Source organism: Camelus bactrianus, chromosome 16 (genome assembly GCF_048773025.1).
Source record: "Camelus bactrianus isolate YW-2024 breed Bactrian camel chromosome 16, ASM4877302v1, whole genome shotgun sequence".
In the NCBI taxonomy this organism is placed as follows: Eukaryota; Metazoa; Chordata; class Mammalia; order Artiodactyla; family Camelidae; genus Camelus; species Camelus bactrianus.
The window spans coordinates 29,361,987-29,387,481 of NC_133554.1; the positions used below are offsets into that span (position 1 = coordinate 29,361,987).

The 25,495-nt window shown below is 46.1% G+C and overlaps 1 protein-coding gene across 5 annotated transcripts in view; it reads right to left on the reverse strand.

Annotated features, from left to right (window-relative positions):
- Positions 1–14,025: 14,025 nt before the first annotated feature.
- Positions 14,026–25,495, reverse strand: part of SPAG9 (sperm associated antigen 9) — a 133,088-nt gene continuing 121,618 nt past the window's right edge. For all 5 annotated transcript variants that reach the window (XM_010949611.3, XM_045512583.2, XM_074342816.1 and 2 more), the window contains 3 exons: positions 25,077–25,253; positions 22,434–22,583; positions 14,026–17,619 (listed from right to left, as the gene is read on the reverse strand). In XM_010949611.3, coding sequence (XP_010947913.1) covers positions 17,504–17,619; positions 22,434–22,583; positions 25,077–25,253 — 443 coding nt within the window. In that variant the 3' untranslated portion in view covers positions 14,026–17,503. The remainder of the gene's footprint in view (positions 17,620–22,433; positions 22,584–25,076; positions 25,254–25,495) is intronic.

Sequence of the window (25,495 nt, forward strand, 5' to 3'; positions counted from 1 at the left end):
GGCGCCCCTGGCTCCCTCGGTCAAACCCAGCCACGTGTGAGTTAAGAAGAAGGTGTGAGAAAGACTCAGAACTTCCCTTGTTCCATTGCTTCCCAGGTTGAGAATGTTGGTCTATTCTGGGTGGCAGTTTTGTTTACAATACAGGGCTCCCCAGCATGGGGCTGCCCAGAGGTGTGCCCTCTCCAAAGCCAGTGGGAAAGAGACAGCACTTGTGACGGGACCCACTCCCCCTTGTGTGGTCCTGGGAATCACACAAGACAAACTGCATTCTTCCCAGCAGTGGCTCCTCCTTCCTAGATGGCAACTGAAGCTCACAGGTAGAAGTAACTGGTCCAAGGTCACACAGCCATCCGTGGCAGGTCCCCTACTGATGGGGAAGTACCTGAATGTCAGACGTCCTGATTATGGCCCAGAGGAGCCATTGTAAAAGGAGGCTGGGGATGGAGAGATTGGCCCATTCATTCAACACATTTTTGCTGAGTGCTTACTAGGTGCCAGTCAGAAATCCTCACCTGATGGAGCGATAGATAATCCAACAGACAGAATCACTGACTCACCAGAGCCTGGGGTCCCTCAATGGAGCCATATTCCAGGCAGCTAACCCAAGGCGGGAGACTGAGTCAGAGGGTGAGAGGGCCAGGCCAAGGGCGTGCTGTGGGACTGCAGCCTTGGGCTGAGCATTTGCTGCAGGCGACCAAGGCCAAGTGAGTCTAACACCCCAAGCTGGTGAAGGCTTTGTCTCCTCAGTGGGAGCCCCACCCCCTAGCTTCAAATGACCTGACACCCAGAGCAGAGGGTGAGGCCTCACACTGCACCCAGTCGTGGTGGTCTTCCTAGGGGCCTAGGACTAGTGAGGAGCAGGGAGGCGCTGAGGCAGGAGTTTGAGGAGGCCGGCAGGGAGGGAGGGCATGCTCTGGATGCTGCCTGCCTTTCCTGCCATGCTCTCACACACTTGGAAGCACTTGGAAGAACTTCAGCTGTGTGATTTGACTATCCCCTGTCCTCTCTGGGGTCTGGCTGCCTGGAGTCCTGTTCTAAGGACTCAGAGATCCTCCACTCTGGGCCGGGCTCAGCCTGCGAGTGTTCCCCTTGCCCAGTGAAGCCCAGGGCACAGGCCAGCGGTGGAGTCAGGAGTGGCCAAGTGGCTGTGCATAGCCAGTGGTGTCCGGCCGCCCACACCGGCGTGGGAGGAAGGGCTGTGCACACATGTTGCCTGTGTGAGTGTGTGAGACACGCTTGTAGCCGCATGTGTACAGGAGTGTGACTTTGTGGGCTGATGGCTGTATAAAACCTGTGCGCAGGAGGGAGTGTACATCTTGGTGTGCTTATGTGAGAGTGGAGAGGAGTTAGTGTGTTTGCAAGTGTGGAGTGAGTGTGGGGGAGGTCACTGTGTAGGCCCAGGTGTGTATATGGAGGGCAGTGTGTTGTGTTAAAGGAGTGTCTTAGGGGCCTGGCTTAGCCTGAGGTGTTGGATAAAGGCCTGGAGGGGCTTCTCCCTCACTCTGCAAACCCCCTCTGCCCACATGGTCAGCCTGTGACCTATGGGCCCTGACCAGTCAATGAACTCAGGGTCTGGAAGAGTCAGCGGCTTTTCCAACCTCTTTGCCAAATGAGATGTCAGCACGGAGGCAGGGCAGGAATTGGGGGGTGCGGGCTGGGGAAGGTGGCAGTGACTTTATGACAACTGGCTGCTGGGGAGGAGTGGGGAGCCGAGGCGGCTAGGTGAGGAAACCTGCCCCATTGGCCCCTGTCTGGGGCCAGGCCTGGGGACCCACTCCGGGTGGCGGCAGCAGCCCAGCCCCAGGCTCACGCTCCCCAGGGCCTGTGGCTCCCTTTGTGGGGGCCTCACCGCAAGGTGGGGAGGGGTGCTTTGGAGCTCTGAGCACCCTCCAGGGCTTTCACGTGCAATCCCGTAAGCTCACAGCAACCTCATGAGGTAAGAACTTTACCTCCCAGAGAGGCAAAGGAATGGACTTGTCTGGATCTGGCCTGGAAACATGGGTTGGTTCATTTCCCACTGCACCCCACAGCGGCAGGGGATGGTGGTAGGGTTAGGGTTAGGGCCCTTAAAACCACTCCTCAGCAAAGGCCTCGAAGTTTAGGCATTTGACCTTCTCTGAATCTTCAGACCCGAAGCTTCTCATTCCACCCAAAAGGACCTCCTTCTGGGAGCCCCTCCACATGCTTCTCTACAATCGGGGGGGGCAGTAGGCATCAATAGCCATGCAGTAGGGCCACCACAAGTGAACAGAAGACTCTCTGAGCACAAGCCAGAGACTGGGCCCTATTTCGAGCAGAATGCCTTGGTCCAGGCCAGGCTGCCTGACTTATGGGGATCAGCCTCGCAATGCTCTTTTGTGGGACGGGAGAGGCCCCAAGATCACAGGCCCTGGGGTGGGCGTGAGCACTGTCTTTGCTCCCAGAGACTGAGATCAATTTTGGGGTGCTATTCTTCAGCCATTTACTAGTTTCTCATAATAATAATAATAATAACTACCCCTGCCTAAGCTTTATAGTTCACAGAGTACTTTCACAAACACTCTCTGATTTAACCTCACACCTGTGCTGTGATGTGGAATTAATATACCCATTTTATAGAACCTGAAACTGAAGCACAGGAGGGAGGCTCTGCAACTAGTCTCAGATTACATGCCTAGGAAGTAGCAGCCGCCCAGCCTTCCTGAGCCCCTGTCCAGACCCACTCCTTCCACAGCAGCAGCCCTTCCCCGAGGAGCGCAGTGACTGTCCAGCTTCTCCAGGGCAAGCCCGTGTCACCCTCAGTGAGAGCAGACAGTCCACTCTCGTCAACCAGGGCTGTGTGAAGGCTGTTCCCCATCCTCCCCTCCACAAACACGGAGGAGGGGGGCTTGGATGGTGAGGAAGATGTCAGGAAGCAAAGTGACGCTGACAGGAGGGAGCTGGAGACAGGTGCTGAGACAGGTGCTGGGGAGGGTCCCACTCCCCTTGGCACTGGGCCCAGCAGTGGAGAGGAGGGACCAGCAGTTCCTGGAACATCAGCCCGTCGGCCGGGTGCCCAGAGCCTGCTGTTGCCATGTTCTCACTCACTTGTGGCAAAATGAGAAAAAAAAGACAATATGGTAAAGTTTTCATCTAGTTAGATCTACTCAGTCTGAAGACTGTCCTCTCACCTGAGTTGTGTATTTTCAAGTTTGTGTGTTTAAAAGGACTCTTCCTTTGACATTTCCTTTTAACGTCTTTAACTCAGCACAATGAAAAACTGGTGACCTTGTCAGATCCTAAATGGTTCCTTTGGCAATGTTAGTGACCTGAGAAATCCAAAGACTGGGAACCACTTAGCTAGCTCCCAGCTCTTGGTGGGACCTGGCATAGAGGTTGTTTTTTAACTGAGGGATGATATCTGAACAGCTGGGAAAACCCAGGGAGAGACGGGGTTGGGCGGGGTTCCTGCACAGACTCAGCCCCACAGCCCCACAGCCCAGGCATCCCCAGGAAACCTGAGCGGAAGGAACATTTGAGTAACCGTACAGGGAATTCTGAGAAAGGCCTCAGGACCACACACCCTCAGCCTCTTCTGTGACCCTGAGCCAGGGGCAAATGTTCACTTAAACCTCACCCCTGCCTTCCCCAGCCCCCTCAAGGCCGGTTCCAAAATAGCCTGGGCCCTGGAGGAGACGTCATGGGTCTGGCTGCCTGCCCCTCAGAGAGGGCACGTTGGTAATGCCAAGGCCAAATATAGAGGGACACAGGACACTGATGGGGGACTCAGGGCCTGGGGAGCTGAGCCAGCTTCAAGGTGCCTACCCTACACCCTCCCATTCTGAGCCCTGCACCCCCTAAACCTGGGCAGCTGGGAGGTCAGTGTCTCCTGGCTTGGCCGTGCTAGGGATGTGTCCCAACAAGTCGAGACTGGAGCTGGAGGTGGGCCCAAGGGGCGCCGGGCCTGGGCCGGGCGCGAGCATGGAGACGCTGCCTCTGTGTGGGGGTCACACAGCGCTTTTACAAGCATCACTTCCCATAGGTTGCTCCTGAGGGCAGGAGACTCAGGACACACAGCAAGCAGGGTGCCTCCCAGGCAGAAGCACCCCTGCCCTCTGTTCTTCCCAGCTTCCGAAGGAGACCAACGCCATAAACCCGGGGGTGGGAGGCAGAAAAGAGGGCAGGCAGCCAGGCCAAACCCCAATAAACTGCTCATTCAATCGAACTGCAAATAATTAGTCCTGATCACTAAGGCAGCCTCCACCCTCCACTCCCAGGAATTAAAAGTCAAAGGGCAGAGCTGCTGACGCAAATGTCAGGGGAGACATGCAGTTTGGGACAGCTGGGATCCTGCTCCCCGGGCTCTGCCGCCCCAGCGCCCTGGACACAGCACCCCCCCAGGCCAGGCCCAGAGAGCCGGCCATTCCCTGCACTCTTGGGGAAGGGGGCTTCACCACCTTCCCTCTTCCCGGTTCTAAGGTCAACAGTATTTGATTGGAGGTTAATCAGAAATTCCCGTGAGATTGCGTTGCCGAAGCCTGGGGGCTGGGGAGAAGCAGCAGCTCAGCATCTGTGAGCCTCTTCCTTCCCCACCCCTACAAAGGAGGAAGAAACCTCTGCCCCCCCCCCCACCAGGGGGCCAGCTCCCTCAGATTCACTGTGTGTCCCCCTAGGTCAACCCTGCGGCAGCAAGCCCTGAGCAGCTGCCCCGTGGTCTGTACACCAGTGGTGACCCCCAGCGGTCAGTGCGGGACTTCAACTTGGGCTCCTGCAGACCCAACACTGAAGCCTCAGCCCAGGATAATGGCTAGGGGACTCTGGGGTGCACAAGGTTTAGGGATTTGCTTTTGCTAAGAGGGCTGTTGGCATTTTGGAGGTATTTTTGTATGAGCTGATTTTTCCTAAATGAACTGAGTCTGGATCTTGGCCTAAAGGTCCCACTATTGGCAAATCAGCTTCAGCATGTCTAAGAATGCACTCATCTGCTAGCCCTGAACCTGCCCCTCCTCTGGACTTCCCTGATTCTATTAATAGCACCACCACCCTCCCAGTCCCTCAAGCTCTCAGCCTCCGAGTCATCTTCCTCTCCTCTCCACACAGGGCTGGGTCCTGTCCTGCCACTCCTTAGCCTTCAGGTCACCCCAGCATCTGTCCCCCTGGTACACATTGCGCCTGCCCCAGTTAGTCAGCCTCTCTCTCGAGCCACTGCCATCCTCAACAATGCCGCCGGGTCAGATCTGGGTATGTGACCGGCCCCCTCCATTTATTCACTGTGTGACCTTGGGCAAGTTACTTATCTTCTCTGAGCTCAGCTTCCTCAGCTGTAAAATGAGGATAATAACTATAATCCCCACTTCATAAAGCACATGAATTAAATGATAGAATGTACATAAAGACCCCGTCATATAGTATATGCTCAATGCACATGAATCATTAGAGAGTCCAACTCCTCCAATTTAAACAAGTAAATTGAGGCCCAGAGGCTGGAATGAGAGCCAATGTCTGGCATTGAGCTCCAGGTGTCCTTTCTTTGCAACTTGCTACAGAGCAGAGGGAGTGGAAGTTCCTGGAGTCTTGGGACTCCTCCACCACCACCCCCATCATCATGTTCTAAACCCAGAACCAAAAGGTCACCTTCTTAGTTCACTGGGCCCATCTGCCTCCTTCAGGGGCAGGTATGCCTGGGTAAGTGTTGGGGTCATGGAGCCACAGCAAATACTTTCTGGGATGAGACAACTGCAGGTCACATCCAGTTGCTGTGAATCAGGGCCACCCATCTGCAAGGTGATGAGTGACGTCCGGCATGTTGGCCTGGCACAGCTGCCTGCCTCTGGGCTGCCGGGAGTGCAGGGCTGTGCGGCCCGCTCGGCAGATGCCCAAAGAGGGCAGGCACCTCCTCCTGTGACAACCCCGCCCTCACATATCTCTCCACTCACACTCACCCCACCTTCAGTCCCAGGACTTCACATGGGGGTCAGAGGGAGGCAGGCAGGCTGATTCAGCTGGTTTCCCGTCCAGGCAGATGTGCTTAACAGTCGTTCCACCAGTGAGCACCTGGAGCCCACAACCTCATGGAAATTGAAGGTGGGAGCCTTGTTCTGGGAAGAGATTTTCAAAGGGACTTTTCCCCACAAAGCTGCAGCAGCAGCAAGAAAAGCAGATGATCCAGGTTCAAACGTGGGCCTATCCTAAGGCCCCTGGACACCTACTGTCTAAGACAATGGCTCTGGAACAGGGATGGTTTTGCTCCCGAGGACGTTTGCAAAGCCTGGAGACATCTGTGGTTGTTATGACTCACAGGGATGTGTGTGTTGTGCATGCCCTCCCGGCATTTAGTGGGTAGAGGCCAAGGACAGTGCTAAATATCCCACAATGCACAGCACAGGCCACACAACAAAGAATTGTCCAGCCCAATGTCAACAGTGCCTGGGTTGAGAAACCCTGGTCTAAGAGCCATCTGTCTGGTAAGGGAACCCCTGCCTCAGAGCTGCCTTGAAGATTAAGAGAAGCGATGCCCGTGAGGAGCCCAGGACCGGGCCAAGTTCGTGCTCCACGTCTGCAAGGGACCCGTCTTTGCTGAGGCCTTTGTTTGGCCTGGGACACCCTGTTCATGAGCAGAGGTGGAGCGGGCACTTTTTCTGACCGTCTCGTGAGAATTTCCTGAATTGATCTTGGTGTTTCTACCCCACCCAGCCTGGGGCAGAGTTTCTAAAACAATCTGGTGTTCACTCACCAGCCCTCTCAATGAACAGAAGGCAGGCCGTGGAAGGAGAAGGCCACTGCCTCCGCAGTTGAGTTCTGTGGGAACCCGGGTGCTCGCCATTCTGCGCCTCCCGGCCCTCGGTCTCCCTCAGGTCTCCCTGTGATCTGCCCACCCACCCCTTTCACTTCAGTCTTTGAGGCAGAGTGAGGAGAGGATAGGAGGTAAAACACACCTGGAGAGGCAGGAAGACTGGCTCAGCCGCAGCCCCGGGCCGAGCCAAGGACCCGCAAGCCCTCCCTGCCGTGCTCTCGGTCGGCATAGCAGCCATGGGGTCATGTCTTCTCTACAAAAACTGATCCCAGATAAGTCTCCGCCTTCTCCCCTGGTGAACCCAGATCAGAACCCCCACCCTGGCCCCTGAGCTCTGCTTTGCTGGTTTGCCCAGCTCAAGTATAATAGACTATCCGATTATGGCCCGGAGCCGGGTGGAACGGTCAGGTTAGCTGACATAGACAAGACCCTGAGACCCCTTTCTGGCATCACTCATTTGTGGGCTCTGGGGAATCTGGGGGACACGACCACCACCTTCCAAACCTCAGCGATGGCCATAGGCTGAGGCGGGGTAGCGTTTCTGTCTGTGTCTGGAAACCCAGCCAGCCGCTCCAGGACAAGCCCAGACACGCAGCTGTTCTCAAAAAGGAAGCAGCAGCCGTGGGGGAAGGGAGGAGGAAGAGGAAACCCAAGGACTTCAGACTGATGGAGTACAATGACAAGGGCCTAATGAAAGGATCTGTTCTTTGTCTCCAGGTAGGAGCCTGCCTCCTGCCACAGGAATCTCTTCTGGGGAAACATTTTTGTCTTGATTGGAAATTTATTCCTGATGTGTGACATTCTACCTTTTACCTTTTCTTCTAAAGCTTAGCTTTCCTGTGGGTGAGCCGAGGAAACTGTGACTGCCCACCTCCCCCCAATTTCCCCATGCCCCCCTTACTTGGTTTCTTCCCAGGGCTGCTCAGAGACTGCAGGCCACCCTGCCTTCTGCCCATCTTCTCCTGCAGGGGCTGCACAGTCGGGCCTATCGGGCATCCTGCCCGAGGCGTAATCCATCATGAAACTGCTGCCCGGCCTTGGCTGCCCCTCACCAAAAGTTCCTCCCAAGGACCCTCATCCTCTGGCTGTTCCAACCTCCATCAAGCTTTCCTGTCACTTTCTGATGCCACAAACCTTCTGCCATCCTCACCTCCAGAACCAAGCTTCTCTCCCAGGCCCTTCCCTTCCTCAACCAGCTGTGCGCTGGGTGTCCCTGGGTGCGCTGGGTCTGGCCTGTAGCTTTGCACAGGAGGCTGGGCAAGCATGGAGAAGCTCCGAGTGCTGTGTGGATGGTGGGAGCTGTCTCTCTCACCCCAGGGGGGGTGAGGGTCAGAAACTGTATCCCTCTTCTCCAGGTCTGTGGCCACTCCCCTGTTCCCGTCCCCTCCACGTGTGTCCTGACTGGAGCACTGGCTCTGTCTACAGCACCTGAAGGCCATGGAGGAGGTGGCAAGGGTCCTTTACCCTGTGCACTCCCTGGCTCCCTGCCCTCCTCCCCCCAGTGCTGGCCGGCCTCATCTTCCTCTGTGGGGCCCTTGCCTGCCTCCATTAATGCAGTAACATCTCACTCTGCTCCTTCCCCATCAAGAAGATCCACAGCTTCTTGTGACTCTGGTGGTGGTGGTGGGAGGGGTAACAAGCCCTAACGCCCACTCTTTTGCTCCTAATGTTTAGAATCACGGGGACAGAAAGGGATCCTTATCCAGTCCCTTATCATCATATAGACTAGAAAACAGGGCCGGAGAGAAAATGACCAAAGATCATGGCTACTCAGAGCAGCCTGGGACGGGATCTGAGTTCCCTGGCACAAGGCCCAGAGCTTCTGGCTGCCATGTAATTCAGCAAGCCCTCTGAGAGTTAGCCACCACGGTGGTGTGCGGGCCTAGAGGTTTACTCCAGTCACACAAATTCTCTCCCTCTAATCTTCGCCCCCTCCTTTTCTCCTTTTCAGCAGCAGTTATAAAATCCAGGAAATAGATGGGGATTGATGGCCTATAAAGGGCTTAGTTAGCGCTGTGACCTGCTGAGTTATGTAACTCCTATTTATTATCGGCCTTGGATAAGGTTTCTATTGAAGCAACTCACTAAGCTGATTCCATGACATTTCCTTTAGCCCTGCTCAGAAGTGGCAGCAGCAGAAATTCCTCTGCAACTTCAAAGACCAGAAATTGGTGATGTGGAGTCTTTGAAAAATTCCCTTCTTTAATCCTTTGGGCCAGTGTTTCTCTCCCCCATAGCAACCCCTGCTCACCTCAGCAGGGTCCCAGGCTCTAGACCACCTGCCTTCCCCTTGGGTTCCTGGGCTATTAGGCTGCTTGGCTGGGAAGGCTAAGAAAAGGTGTTTTCCCTGCCCCTGGCAAATGAACGGAATGAGAACTCCGGGCTATGAGAACCTAGAGGCAGTCTAACAGAAGAGGTCTAGTCCAATCTCTGCTGTTGGATAACAGCCGCTCTGGGCCTCAGCTGGCTTGTTAGGAAAGTGAACGAATTTACTGCCTTATCTGTACAGTTTGACCCCCTATAGGCACCCTCCTTGATCATGTCTGGCCTGCCTTGCACATGGACAGCTCCGTGAGGATGAAGGGGAGGGATAAGGGGCTGCCAGTCTTTGGAAAGCTCATGCCAGCACAGCGCCACCTTGTGTTCGAAAGGGAGCGGAGCCCAGTGTCTCTGGAGCAAGGCAGTTCTTGTTCATTTCCTGTTCCCCTACCCCTTTTTACTCTGGGAGGGGCAGATACTGGGAAGCCAAGGATCCTCCCTAATCAAGTTAGCATCACCTCTTAGCCCTTCCCTTTCTTCCCCAAGTGATGCCAAAAGGGCCTTAGAGAGAAGCTCTCTGAAGGCTCAGCTGACATTCTACAGCAGACTTTGAGAACTTTCCCCAGGTTTAGGAAGGCTAAGGTGGACACACCCAAGGGAAGTGCAGGACCTGGAGAACTGAGTGTCTACCTTCCTAATTAATACATATGCCTTCCATTCATGGAAGTGATGCCTTGATGCCTCAGGGACTAACTGGTGCATCAAAGCAGTTGTTTTGTACCAAGTGGTGCAGGCTTCACAAATTCTCTCCATTAAGGATCTGACAGAAGGCCACTGGCCCACACAACTCAAACTGCACGTGGCACACATGACCTAGCCTCAAAGAAGGTCACCCTAGGAGACTTAAGAGTTCATCTGAGCCAAGCTCCAGCTTTTACAGATAAAGAAAACTGAAAGTCCAGAGAGAGACGATAGACTTTTGATAGATCAGTGGCAGGGAGAGGCTAGGACCTTTGCTTCCTTATGGAGACTTGGTTTTAAGATGCTGACTTCTGGCTCCCATCATATCACACTAGAGGGGGCCTCTGAAAGAAAGTGCTGTCCCTTTGGGGCCCCAGAAACATTGGCTTTAATATAGGGCGGAATGGTCTGATAAACCCTCAGCTGGGTAAAGCCCAGGATGGGGTCTCTAGATCAGCCAAGGCTTGCCCTGAGGCATCTGCCCAGTTTCTGCTCATCTCCAGCCAGACTCCTCCAGGAAGGGCAAATAGTTGAGATGCCTCTAAGAATCAATACTGGAGTCTTCTAGTGAAGAAGATGCCAAACTTTTGCTCCTAGTTCCTTATTTACAGCCCCAAGCAAACTCTCCAAGACAGAAGTGTGGATTGCCTACAGAATAAAAGCCTGTTTCCACAGAAGCATAACAGGCCAAAACTCAACAGAAGGCCAGCAGCTGAAAATTCACTCCAGGATTTGTCACTTTGTCTAGGCTAGTCAAAGGTAAAGGAAAGAAAGCTTAAGGAGAAAGGACAATAGGAAAAGAAACTGAAGCCTCAGTGGGGGAAGATACAATATTTGTTCACTGCTGAGTAGTACTACTTTACATTATCTCATTTAATCTTTCCAACAATCCCCTGAATAACATACTATTACTATAACACTCCTGATGATGAAATTCAAGCTTTTGAAAGACTGCTCCACTCTCTCTGGGGGTCTCTGCACCTGAGATGGTCAGCAAAAATCTTAATAGATGGAGGTTTGCCTCTTGCTTGGGCAGAGTGATGCTAATCTTCTTAATCATGTAGAAAGCATATAATCCTCCTTGCCACCATACCACACCCTGTTGTGCATCAGATGTTAATATTTTATTCAGTTTTGTATGTCTTCATTCTACTTGTTTATATGCAGTGACTCATTTAATTCTTGTCATAAAGCATTATGAGCAAGATACTGAAAAAAATGTGTTGATGGCATCTAAAAATGTCAAACTTACCATTATTTTCATGCTTCAGTATGTCCCTCAGTGTGCCTGCACAGGAATGAAATAAATTCTTAGATGGAAAAAGTATGTGTCTCCTTCTGTGTTTAATTTTCAAGGAACACTCCTCTTCCTTAAGTCGGGGAGGGTGGGGCAACAGAGAAAGACAGGCATTCTCTGAAAGGCCCACCAGGCCCAAGGTAACTCTGCTTCCTAATACAGTTCTCTTAAGACAGACAAGGTCTAGATCACTGATAAAAAGGCTGGAAATAAGAACAGTCTGCATTAAGTAAGCACTGAAGAGTTTTCTTCCTGTTTTTATACCACGAAATAGCCAAAGCACATACCACACCAGCATCATTTGTTCAGCTAATGCCTCTAATGGACAAGTCAAGTAATACTTGACTCCACTCTATCACTTTTGTGTCTACTTTCCTCTCTTAGCCAGTCTCCTCGAGGGCATCTTACTCATCTTCACATCCCTGTCATCTAGGGGCCTCCAAAGCCAGCTGCTGAGTGCCCAGCAGGGGCAGGCGATATGCTGGTTGCTGTCACATCATTACTCCATTTAGCCACCTACGAGAACACTCTGGAGTGTTACTTGCCTTTTACAGTAAACAGAATAGGTAAGTGACTTGTGAAGGGTCACAAAATTAGGGAGCAGTAGGCTAGGGTTTCAAACCCAGCTCTCCTGACCTCAGATCCAGTACTTTTTGCCCACACACCTGCGGGAGCCTCCAGTGTGGACTTAATCTGGTTATACTTCCCCGTGAGGACCTTGGGCCTCTACTCGCCTCGGCCAGACCTGTTCACTAATAGGCGAGGCCCCTCCTGTGGCCAGGCCTCTGGATCACCTGAGGAAGATAATATACTCCAGAGTGGCTCTGTGGGTCACCTGTGAATTTATGGAGTAAAGACCTTGAGAAAATTATTAGATGTTATGCAAATACATGCTAGTCACAGCAACTGAAGGGTTATGGCTTTTTTCTATGGAAAAAAAAATAGCCTTATTAAGTGAATGGAGATGAAATATTCCCTTTAAGCGTTTAATGTAGCAGTAAGTTCAAAGTACCATGTACTGGTAGTAAGTGGCTAAGAAGGAAGAAGCTTTGTGCTCCTGGAAAAGAGATGTTTGTGAACCCAGCTGGGCTGCTCAAGTTCCTCTTAATAAGGCTGCCGGTCCCAATGGAAGGACCAGAATCACAAGGGTAACTGTTCTTCCAAACACACCAGTAAAGTCTGATACTCCTGAGGTGAGAGGAAGAACAGTAATTCCCTTTCAGGAATTAGCTCCTTGGTGATTCTGGCCACACCTCCCTCTCCTGGCCTCATTGAGAACTGCAGCTTTTATATGAAGTTGCTGCCCTGTGAGCTTAGGCTTACTGGTCCTCTTCTCCCTTGAGGCCTCAAATCAAATCTTAACTACTTTTGGTCTGTGGTGGGGAGCCAATGTTCTGCTTGGATATAAAAGCAAGGACCCACACTGTCTGGCTCCTTTAGTCCAGTGACGTTCTGATAAACTGGGTTTTCTAAGTTATAATCCAATCCCACCCACCTGATCCCTGGGCCTCATGGGGGATTGGGGCAACCGTGGACCTGCAAGCAGGTAGGGCTGGTATCTGTATAGACAACACACCAAGGCAAAGTAGAACCAGGGTCACAGACCCAGAAAAGGTTAGAGCTAGAATTTTTTTAAAGATCACCTGGGTAAACCACCCTCGTCTAACACATGCGAGAACTAAGGTCCAAAGATGCTAAAGCAGCAGTCCTCAACCTGGGCTACACTCACTCACCACACTTCACAGATGCCCACGGCCAGTTCAACAGGTCTAGGGTGGTTTTATGCCTTTGTGGGTGGCTCTGGGGTGCTATGTCCAAGTGAGTGGTCCAGGGGCCCAGGGGGCAGGGCCTGTTCAGGTCTTCTACTGCCTTCTTGGCCTGCTACCACTACGTCTGTAAAGGAAGGCAGTTTAAAAACTGAACTGTATCGATTACCGAATATTTAAGGCATTCTGATGAGTTCCTTAACTGCAAGACCTTTCCTAATAGCTGGCCACTGCTCAAAGTGGAGCCCATGCTTTCATGATTGCCAGGGCTCTCCTGCCTCCGCTGCGTGTGAGAGGCCTGGGGGCTGGATGAGGGAGACCTTGGAGGCTTAGGCAGAACCTCTCCATTAAGGTTGGAAAGGCAGTTTCACCACTGGGTGGGACTGAGCGTGACAGTTCCAGCGAAGAGGACAGGGCTCCTGTCCTGTTCCCCCAAGAAAATTAAAATGAATTATTTGCTGTCCTGTGCTGCTATCCTAGTCTCTCACTAGAGACTGGCTGGATCAGGAATATAACTAAATGAGCCTCAAAAAAAAAAAAAAAAATCAGTTTCCAAAGCAATGGCTTGGCAGGCCCCAAAGGACTCCAAGGGGCAGTTAGGTAAGGTCCTGCAAAGTAGGAATGAGACAGGCTATTAATTCATTTCTGGAGCATCCACCCTCACTGGCTATGACCTTCATCTAGTGGACTGCCCTACTGACATGCCAACCAGGGCTACTATTACTATCCCGTCAGAACCCCACGTCCTGTAAACAAAATACACAGCATGAGACTAAACACACTGCGCTGAACATGAATGCACACTGTGCTACCACATGATTAGGCTTATAATCGTCCTTCCTTCCAGTCTCTCCCAAGCAAATGGATCACAAATAAGCACACCATATTATTAACATCTACATTACAGCCTGCCGCTTATTACTGAGTAATCTGGCAAATGGTATACTTGGTATCATGTGTGGGTTGTTACTCAGCACACCCACATTTCTAGAACGCCCTACTGTCTATTACTCATATCTCACTTAAACACGTGAGCCAAGCAAACACGTTCTTCGTGTATTCCTCACTGCTCACCTTTAGCCAATGCCAAATGGCGACAGTCCTGACCATCAGAATTGACATGTTTGATGGGGAATGATTACTGGACTTTCAAGTAAAAATCAAGTTCAGACCCCTACGAAAGGCAAAAACAAAACACACTGAACCTCATACATGTTTCATATACATATTTATATATATTTCATGTACAAAGTTACATTCTGAACCCCAGGGATTCCATAAAAGAAATAAATACTGAAATAACTACATTGCTAAATGAGCTTTTTTGCTCACAGAAACGAAGCATCAGCCTCTAAGAGACAGCAAGTGGGACAGACACTCTAGAACCCATTTTTCAGATTATAGAGGCAAGTAAAACTCTGAATAAAATGTCTAGGACAAAAAAATTCAGAACATAAAATGGTTAAAATATATTCAAATATTGAGAAATGTATGACAAAATTAATAATAAAAACAATTTTTTAAAAGAAAGAAAAAGACATTTAGTGTTACAAAATAGCATAACCCTGTTAGAAAAGCATTTACGATTTCCACATTTAATTCTCTCTACTCTTCCCTTGTTACAAACTGGGACAAGATAAGTCCCTTTCTCAACATGATCAATTAAGAAGAGCCCAAAATCTGGTTGAGTCCTTTGGTAACAGTCATAACACTCCAAGAAAACAAATATTCAGTTCCACAGCATTTGCAAGACACACATTCTTTAGGACAGTTATATTATGAGACAATCGTTTTGCTTTGTTTTGTCACTAAGGCAGCCTATGTTAAAGGGTCTATTCTCAAACGTAGGTAGACCTTTACAAGAAATGAACAACACAGCAACTGAGAGAATGTATTTTAACCTTTTCTATGCAAACATGCTTCATCTGAAAAGTTATGTGCTGCAAATTTTGTGCTCAAAATGTTTTACACTCTCAACAGGCTGCAGCTACTAAGATATTTATTTCTATTAAAAAATTTTAGATCCACACGAATTAGAGGAAAACACTCTCAACACTGAGTTCCTAAACAATATTCTCCCTTTGCCTCATAGGAATTCTAACCTGCATTTAGCAGTAAGTACTAGGTTGATGTATATGACACTGCCATTTCTGTAGATCAGCAATGTTGAACATCAGCAATTTCACATGGTTCAACATCATACATAACCCAAGCATAACAAAATGAGAAAATTCTCAATATTCCTTATTTCTTCCAATAGGGGTAATTTTTTTTTTTTTTTTTAACACAGAGAGACCAAGCCAAGGTACTCAAGCCTCTTCACTACTGAAGTGGTAGCTACCGGCAGATTCCACCAACTACTTGCTGCTTGCAAGAAGCTTGTATTTTGGCATTTTCTTCCCAAGGTTACCACCTTGACCAAAGTGAATGTTACAAGAATATAAACCTACTATTGGGGAAAAGGTAAAGCAATCTTAGAAAATATTTAACTGAAATTACAAATATAAAGACAAGCCCTTAAAACAAATTGTACAGGCTTTTCTGTACTCTCTCTAGCCCCTGAAGTTAATTAACAGGGCCACAGATATCTAACAGCTTTAGATAAAATAACTACATACCTATATTCCTTAAGTTAAAGCCAGTAAGTTTAAAAAGAGCAATAAAACACCTATTGTAACATGTTTGCATTTGTCATGTTTAACACCTGATCTCCTAATTTACATTGTCATAGAAACATGTAAAAGACTGAACAGCAAATGGGGCCTGACTCTGGGATGTTTACATCTTGGGATTAAAATTCCCAAACACTTTGGTGTCTCTTTTGTGGATTTATACAACATTCCCCCAAAATGTTTAATGACATGGGTTTTTTTTTTCCTTAAAGTATTGCCGAAAATGACTCAGATTTAAAATAAAATAAAAGTACAGCTTATAAGCTATGCAAAAGTGACCTAAGTTTCAGTGCCCTGAAGAAAAGTGACTAAGTAGCTCAAGCAAAAAATTTTCCTTTTCATACAGCTTTTACCAAAACAGTTTTTTCCTTCTAGACATCTGAAGTGGCCACAATTGTACTGTGTACACAATGTGCTTATAGATACATGTGGTCAAGTGGATCCAAAGGCAGATTCAACACATTAAATCCTGTGTATTTTATAATCAAGCCTAATCATTTATATGCTTAAAAGATACTGGTAGTACTTTTTGCAAATATCTTTCCATGACAGTTCAGGAAAAAAGTCCCTGGTCCTTGAGGATGCTCAGACATCTGAGACCTTCGTTGGTTCCTTTTTCTGAAGTAGTCCTTCTGATGACTGGAGGCCTTTATCCAATAAGTTAATACTTTAAAATAGTACTTAAACTTATACTTAGCTTTGCTTAAAGTAATGAATAAGAAATGGTAAATTATACATTTTCAAGAAGTTTGAGAAGGAAAAACTGCAGCAAAATGGCTCTTAAAAACTTACTAAATAAGAAAATCAATTAAATCCAGACTCTGTTTTCTAAGGGGCATTGTGAGTGAAAAGATGTAATGTCAACTTTTACTTTATGCTATTTTGGCTTTGTCTTCTCCTTCATAGTTTTCCTGGCATTTTAATCTCAAAAGGGAACAAAAGCTTAAATGCCATTTACATACAAAATATCAAGTGTTAGTAGTTGTACAGTTTTATACAGAACAAGAGAAAATAGCGTTTCTAATCAAATCTCTCATTCAGTTCGCTAGGCCATACTCCATCCCTACTACAGCTTAACTCTTATTACTGGTAAGAGCAGTCCAAGAACAAGTGGTAAACAAGTTAATTTTTACATGGAAAAAATTCATCCAACGACTACCATCCACTGGTATGAGAAGTCCAAAACACAATTTTTTAAAACAAAACAAAACAAAACACAAAGAAAAAACCTCCTCTTGCAGAAGTGTATCTTCTAAGCCTTATAAATAATAAACCATTCAAACATGTCAGTGTGAAAATGAGTGAGACTAGTCTCCAAAACAAACAAAAAACAAACAATATTCAGAGAAGCAGGCCTCAAACTTAGAGCTCTAATAAGTCAGAAACAAGAAACTTTTATTTAAATAGTGTAGTCTTAATTTCTTTAATATAAAACCCCCCCGGCAAAATCTGATGAAAACAAAGTTTTATATACCATATAAACAAGATTTGTCAGATTTGAAAGTGAAAGTTAATTTACAGTTAGCTTTTAGCCCTCTTGGGACATTTAGATAAATCCTAATAATCCACCTGGTATTAGTTTGTGTCAATTTTACAATACATTGGGGAAAACTACTATTCTACTTAATGGTACAGTTTCATTTATCAAGTGTTTCCATTAATTCCATTATTAGTGACAGCTATAAAGTGACCCCATCAAATGAAGTGAGTGACATTAGCTGTGGCAGAGTAAACCACATCTGGATTGCTTTCTATAATTCACCAGTTTGCAGAAAGTAAACATTCTTTGATTTGTTCATGATATACTGAAATTGCCTATAACACTGGTGCAGTAAAACAGCTAGTTCCTGTATTGTTACTGTCAGACAGATTCTGTAGTATAAAGTTAACAGAAAAAAAATGCTCACACATTGTGTGGTGAAACTGATTTCACAACGAGAGCATTAAATAAAGGGGAAAAGGGAAAATAAACCATGCAGAAGAGATGGTTCCCTGTCACCACCTGTTTCCTATGGGTTCACTCACTACCATACATCACTTGCCACACTATCAAGTGACTCCTTTCCGCTTTGGCGACAGAGGGTTCAAGTGGAAGATCCTCTCCAAGAAGCTCTGATTCTCCACCTTCATCACCTGGTAGATGATAAGGAGACTCAGGTTAGATTAAGCATGGAAGACGCAAGCCGATGTACATCAGACTCATGGTTAGTCCATGAGCAGTATGTGTAAAACTTGTCTGACGCCCGTTTCAGAGAACACAGTAAAAGAAATGCCTTGAGTCAGAATCTTCACTGCTTAACTTCTGAAAAGTACTAGTGAGGATCAATTTCTCATTGTTAAAAATTATTGTAGGATATAAAAACGGAAATAGAACAAAAAAAATCAAATTCAACTTAAAAAAATTAAAATTAATTTACGCTTTAAGGCAAATCTGCTTTTCAGGCTGGATTACCTAGAGTTATTGACAAACCTGGTTAAGCAATTTTTATGTTATTTTTAGGATCCACAATGGAAGGAATTTTTAGTGGAAATGGAAAAAACCATTTAAAGGTTTCATTAAATTACTCCTTAGCATAGTTCCAACTGCCACACTGTACTCGAAAAAAAAAGTTTCAAAAATCACCCTAGCCAAGTGAAATCCATTTCTATAAAGGAATTTGGCGGCAATAATCAATTATTTAAAACACTTTGAAGTGACTTCATTTCTGCTAACACCAGAATCAATCAATTCCTAAATTTAACATTAAAAGCCCTGCCTTAAAAATATGTCAATAAGCCTTTTGCATCAGATATTTTAGTTTATACCGATTACACGTGGCACCCTGTCATTTACATGACTCTAAATTTTATATTCTTTCAGCAAAGCTTTAAAGTATTTGTCTAAATAAATAAACAAACAAACAAATAAATAAATAAATATTTGTCACCAATCTACAACATTATATTCTCCAAAGCCTTGTATTTAGAAACTTTCTGAGTCACTGTGATTTTAGGCCAGACCAAAGGGTCCCTTTATTTACAGCAAATAAATTTACATCACAGTGCTTTACATTTAAAGAGCACCACACTTTCATAAACATCAATTCTCTATTTTCTTTGAACCATCTCTGACCATTCCTTCTTAGATCCCGTCATAAACTCTAATGATTCTTTAAATGGACTATCAAAACAGGGTTCTATCCTAGAACCTCTTCTTCTAGTCCATACATGTATATTTCTCCTTGAGTGAACTCATCAGCCCCTGTGGATTTTAGCACAACTTCATGCCAAGAGCCTCCAAATCTCTCCCTCCTGAGATATAAAACCCTTAGACCCTAAAGCCCAGTGGACACCCATCTAGGTAACTCCTGGTTTCCATGGGCTTCAAGGTCAGTATGTCCAACAGAACTCATTCCTCTCCCTCCAGATCTGTTGATTCCGTTTGGTAGTCCTTATTTCTGAGTAAACTGTCCATATTTCTCCCTCTGTTAGTTACCAATTCCCCATCATATTGATTATCTAGTCCTGTAACACCATAATTTATTAACATTTTCTATCTCTGTACTGTTCCGTAATTTACTGGAGGGAAGCTTTGATTTGTTTCTATATTTCAAGCTTAAGGCTGACAGCCACAGAGTAGCTAATTAATGTTTATAAAGTGAGAAAATGAACAAATGAAATCAATTTGGTTACAAACAACACTTTATGAAGTATTTTTATTTCTCCACTTAGCAAGTGAGGAAACTGAGGTTCTGGGAGGTTGAATGATTTGCCCAAGGCCTTCTGACTCCATATTTTATGCTCTTGACATAAACCTCAATATACGACCAAACCCTGCTATTTTTTGATGTTCATTCAAACAAATACATATACCTTGATATAAAAAAAATGGAAGCAGGAAAAAAGAGAAATTTATTAAAAGTCATTTTCCAAGTAAAGAGTTCATAGAAGGGAGAGAGAAGCAAGATGGCGGAGTAGAAGGACGCTTGTAGCTCACCCTCTCCCACAAATACACCAAAATTCACATCTACGGACCCACTCAGCCAACCAGAGCACCTGCGGAACTCCCATAGAACATCTCCCTCTTCGAAAGACAAAGACGCCAAATATCTGGTAGGAGAAAAGGAAAAAAGAAGAAAAAGCAAAACAGTGCGGGACCGATCCCGCGAGGAGGGAGCAGCAAAGGAGGACTGGTGCTCGTTCACTGGGGCTCCACTCTCCAACGGAGAGGCCAGCGGGATGGAGGGGGAGCCTCCGAGGCTCAGATCTGCACTGAACACCCCTTGACTGACAGAACTGAGTTAAACGGGCACAAAGGGTCCCCGCGACACCCAGCCCGAGATGCAAGCTGGCAGCTGGGGCCAGGGCAGGCGGCCCGAGCCGGGGAGAGGACTGGGGCAGCTGCACTGAGGCAGCCCCAGGGGACCACAGGGTGCTGCGCGCCGTGGCTCGGAGGGGATACGGAGTAGAACAACCTCAGTCCCACATAAATTGCGAAAAAAGTAAAGCAACAGGGCTGGTGTGCCCTGGGGGGAGGGGTGCCATAGCCTTTGTCTCCTCGGACCGGCGCCGCCATTACTGGCGGTTCTCGCGAGAAGAGAGGTGGGGCGCAGCCACAGCCGCCGTCTCTTCCTGTGCACAGCCCCCGGCCGGGGGCGGGGCTGAGACCTGAATCCACACCCGGGGGCTCCACAACCTCCTAGGCAGGACTGAGACTTGTTTCCAACCTGAGGCAGACAGGATCTTTCTGCCCTGGTCCCTCAGAGAACTCGCACCACCAAGACAAATAAGGAGCTGAGATTTGGCATGGAGCAGAGGCAGGGCCGTTCCTCATTCTTCCCCGAGCCCGCCTTCAGAACGCCAACCCGAGGCAGAGCGGGCAGCGGCACAGAGCAGCGAAGAGACCAGCGCAGGGAAAGGGTGGGCAGCAACCCGCTTTCCTGGCAGGAACGCAGCACCTGACAACGGTGCTGGGAGGGGGTGCAATCTGCTAGCCGACAGCCACTGGGAGCAGCATAGAAGAGGGCGCCAACAGAGGGCCTCTGGAAACAGCAAGCTGAGTTCGCAAAACAGGGCGAAGACACGAAGACCTCTCCATAAAATCATCAAGAGCACACCGTCTCCAGGAGAACTAGATAACTGATACTCCTTAAGCCACAGTGCCAGAGAGATATGAGCACTATGAAGAAGCAGAGGAACCACTCCCAATTAAAAGATCAAGAGAAATCCCCTGAAAGCACAATCAAGGAAATAGACATTGATGCCCTACTAGATCAAGATTTCAAAAAAGGACTGATCAAAGTACTGAAGGAACTAAAAGAAATAGTGTTTAGAGATATAAAATATGTCAAAAATGAAATAGAAGCTATAAAGAAGAACCAGGTAGAATTAGTAAACTCATTTGCTGAGATGAGATCTGACCTAAAGGCTGTACAAAGCAGAGGAACGAATAAGTGACCTAGAAGACAGGACAACAGAAAGCACCCAATCAGAACAGCTGAAAGAAAAATAAAAAACAATGAAGACAATATAAGGGACCTATGGGGTAATATAAAGCGTGCCAATCTACACATAATAGGGGTTCCAGAAGAGGAAGAAAGAACAAAGGGAATTGAAAAGGTCTTTGAAGAAATCACGACTGAAAACTTCCCAAACCTAAAGGAATCAGATATCCAACTACAGGAGGCTCAGAGGGTCCCAAACAAGAAGAACCCAAACAGACCCACACCAAGACATTATAATCAAGATGCCCAGAGTCAAGGATAAAGAAATGATCCTAAAGGCAGCAAGAGGAAAACAAAGAGTGAGTTACAAGGGAACCCCCATAAGGCTCTCACCTGATTTCTCTACATAAACACTACAGGCCAGAAGGGAGTGGCAAGATACACTCAAAGTCCTGAATGAAAAAAAGATGCAGCCTAGGATACTCTATCCAGCAAGGCTATCCTTTAGAATAGAAGGAGAGAGAAAGAACTTCACAGACAAGCAAAAACTAAAAGAGTTTAACAACACTAAACCCATGCTAAAAGAAATATTGGCAGGTCTACTCTAAACAGAAAAGAAGCAGGATGCTACAAAAATGACAAACTCATAACTGGAAAGGAGATAACTGCCATGAATTACAAAAAGAATAAACACAAAATTGTAAAAGAAGACATCTGAATCATTAAGAGTGGGAGAGGGAAGCAAGGAAAGCCATTGTGGAAAACATTATGGAGATCCCTCAAAAGACTAGGAATAGACTTACCATATGACCCAGGAATCCCACTCCTGGGCATACATCCAGAAGTAACCCTACTGACACCTGCAACCCAATGTTCATAGCCACACTATTTACAATAGCCCAGACATGGAAACAGCTTAAATGTCCATCAACAGATGACTGAGTAAAGAAGATGTGGTATATTTATACAATGGAATACTATTCAGCCATAAAAACTGACAACATAGCGCCATTAGCAGCAACATGGATGTTCCTGGAGAATGTCATTCTAAGTGAAGTAAGCCAGAAGGAGAAAGAAGAATACCATATGAGATCACTCATATGAGGAATCTAAAAACAAAACAAAACAAAACATAAATACAAAACAGAAGCAGACTCACAGACATAGAATACAAACTTGTGGTTGCCAGGGGGGCAGGGGGTGGGAAGGGACAGACTGGGATTTTAAAATGTAGAATAGATAAACAAGAGTATACTGTATAGCACAGGGAAATATAAACAAGATCTTGTAGTAGCTCATAGCGAAAAAAAGATATGACTGAATATATATATGTTCATATATAACTGAAAAATTGTGCTCTACACTAGAATTTGACACAATATTGTAAAATGACTATTACTCAATAAAAGTTAAAAAAAAAAAAAAAGAGTTCATAGAAAACCTCTTAGAAATGACTTGAGTTTCTTATTTGCAGTGGGTGAAAATCCACACCACAGAACTGAGCTCCCAGAACCAATGACTTACCCATTCGGAAGTCAATGTAGCCCTCTCCTCCACTGATGACAAGCATAGACTTCAAGGGCGTCTGGTTGCCAGGCTCCTGTGGAGATGGCCCTGCTTTGTCAACTGTCAGATCTGCACCACTACTGGCACTTTGTGGGCTGATGACTTGACCTATTTATATAGAAACAGAGGTGACTGTTACTTATCGCAGAATGGGGTGGGGGAGACTCATTTTTTCTGAATGTTTTCAGAAAGCTAAACAAAAGAGTAAGTATATTTTAATACAACCAATGTTAGAAGGTTCTGCATGATCAGAAAACATCTATAAAGGTCACAAAAGCCCACTCGGAAAACTTAAGTAAAGTCTTTTTTGTACCAAAGCTGGAATAGGTCCAGAATCCAGTACAAGGTCTGTATATGGCTAGGCTGGTCTTAGCTGCTTGCTTCAGACTATTATAATCTACCTTGTTTCATCTAAGGGACAGTGGAAGGGTAAATGTGTTACCCTAAAAGGGTAAATGTGTTGTGGAAAGAGACAGAAGGGTCCTAAGCTTAAGCCTTATAAGTTTGGATATTCATAATTAATGTTTGAACTGATTTTAAATCCATGGTCTTCCTCATATTTAAGAAAACTACATCTTATTTTTAATTTACCTTATGCAAATAAAAGTTACTGGTAAGTATTTCGTTTGTTCTAACATTTAAATTCTAAGGTGGAATTCTTGAGCATGAAATGATAGAAACCTTGAAATATTATTCACAGAATAATCTCTATGACATTCCTCTTAGAAAGCTTTGAGTGTGGAGTGTTTGTCCTTGCCAGATCTGCTGTCTTTTGGTCAAACTATAGAGATCATGCCTCTACGAGACAGCAGGACACAGTCCCATGATGTGATACACTTCATATAAAATTAATTTATGTTGGACATGGATAGGACAGTTTAATTTATTTCCACAGTGCCTCATGCTGGAGGAAATCAAGACTGCTAGAGATAACTTCTGTTAGTGACTAGTTAGTTCTGCCACAGAAGCAAAAGCACAGTGATACGAAAATAAGATCAACCTGAATGGTTTAATCCTTAGGGCCAACTGGTCAACAAACAACAATGCTGCCAATTCTACTTCCAGATTTTACCCAACAGAAAAGACTTTCCCATGTGCACAAGAAGGACTACTGCCGTATTGTTTTTCACGGTGGGTGGAGGGGGTAGCAGGGGGACCCCAGAGGTCCATTCACAGGAGAATGGATAAAAGATAGCACATTTATTCAGATATTAGAATACCATAGTTAAATGAATGAACTAGACTTTTATGTATAAATATTAACAAATCTCAAAAACAAGAAACAAGTTGCAGAAGTGATGGTTAATTTTACATGTCAACTCGGCTAGGCTATGGTGCCCAGACATTTAGTCAAACTCCAACCCAGATACTGCTATAAAGGGTTTTTTAAAAGATACGATGAACACTGAAATTGGATTTTGAATAAAGCAGATTGCTCTCCATAATGTGGGTGGGCTAACAGTTGAAGGCCTTAGAGAAAAAGATATGTCCCCCAAGGAAAAGGGAATTCTGCCTCCAGGCTGCCTTTAGACTCGAGGTGCAAACATCTGCTCTTTCCTTGGTCTCCAACCTGCCAACCTGCCCTGCAGATTTCAGACTTGCCAGCCCCCATAATCACATGAACCAATTCCTTAAATTGATCTCACACACATACACACCCTATTGGTTCTGTTTTTCTGTAGAACCCTGACTAATATACTGAGATACGACGATGTCCAGTGTCACACGGTTGGTGTAGCAAAGCCAGATTTTAACTTGGTCTAACTCCTAAACTTGCCTCTTACAGGGGGAAAGTTTCAAAACATAGGTCCTGCTTACAAACGGTCAGTAATATCATTTTAGTAGTCTCAATGGATGAGACATTTTTCACTGGACGTCACCACTACCACCTTTCATCGAGATGGTGCTTTATAGTTCCCAAAGCACTTTCATTAGTCTTCACAACAAATGAGGCTGGCAGAGCAGATATTAATCACATCTACTTAGGAAATGAAGAAATGAGTATCAGAGGTTAAGCAACCTGCTCGAGACAACAAGGCGAGTGGCAAGACCCAAATCCCCAGACTCCTAGTCCACTGCTCTTTGCCACAACACTGGTAAAGGTCCGAGAGCACACTTTCTATCTCCTCCTGAATACAGCTTTGATGATAAGGGGCTTCTTTCTAGAGATCTCCTTTATTAGGTCAAAACCATTTTTTGATATTCTGCAGTGACAAAATAATGCCATTGCTTTTCAAAGTAAAGAAGTCTCTTAAATAAAAATCAAGTTTGTTTTGGGTCTGGAAAAGAGATTCCAAACAACTTGAATCAGGTATCACTATAGCACTTTATTCATATTTCCTTTATAGAGCATTTCATGCGTTCTATTGGAATTATCTGTAATTCTAGTATTTAGTTTAAAAAAAATCTGATCTGACAATAATTAACAGTTGGCCCTCCATATTCATGGTTCCTTCGTGTTCATAAATCTGCATCCATGGATTCGACCAACCATGGATCTTGCAGTACAGCAGTGTTCACTACTGAAAAAAAAATCTGTGTATAAGTGGATCCGTGCAGTTCAAAGATCAACTGGACATGCAACAGAATAAACTAACTCACCTGGAACTGCCACAAAGAATTTCACAGCATCCCTGTGCCCATGGAAGCAAAGCTGTGCGTGTGCCATTGAACAATATGGTATAAATGTCCCTGGTGTTACTTTATCGCTGTTTTCATCACCATATACACGGATGACACTTCCAGGACGATTTCCGGATGCTCCTGAGGTTTTATTTGCTGCAACAGAAAAACCAAACACTAAATATTATCCCCTAGAAAACAGTAATGATGTAAGAGGTTACTGGTTAATCCTTATATTATCTAAAAGCTACAGCCAGTTGAGATAAAACAATGGCAGCAATGCCAATTCAAGACAAAGCTGGAAAAAAAGATATATAGCATGCTAGTTATTTTTAAGTACCTCAGTAAATGGAGTAGGGGATTTTGCCAGTCTAGCAATAATTAAGTTTACTTTTTAA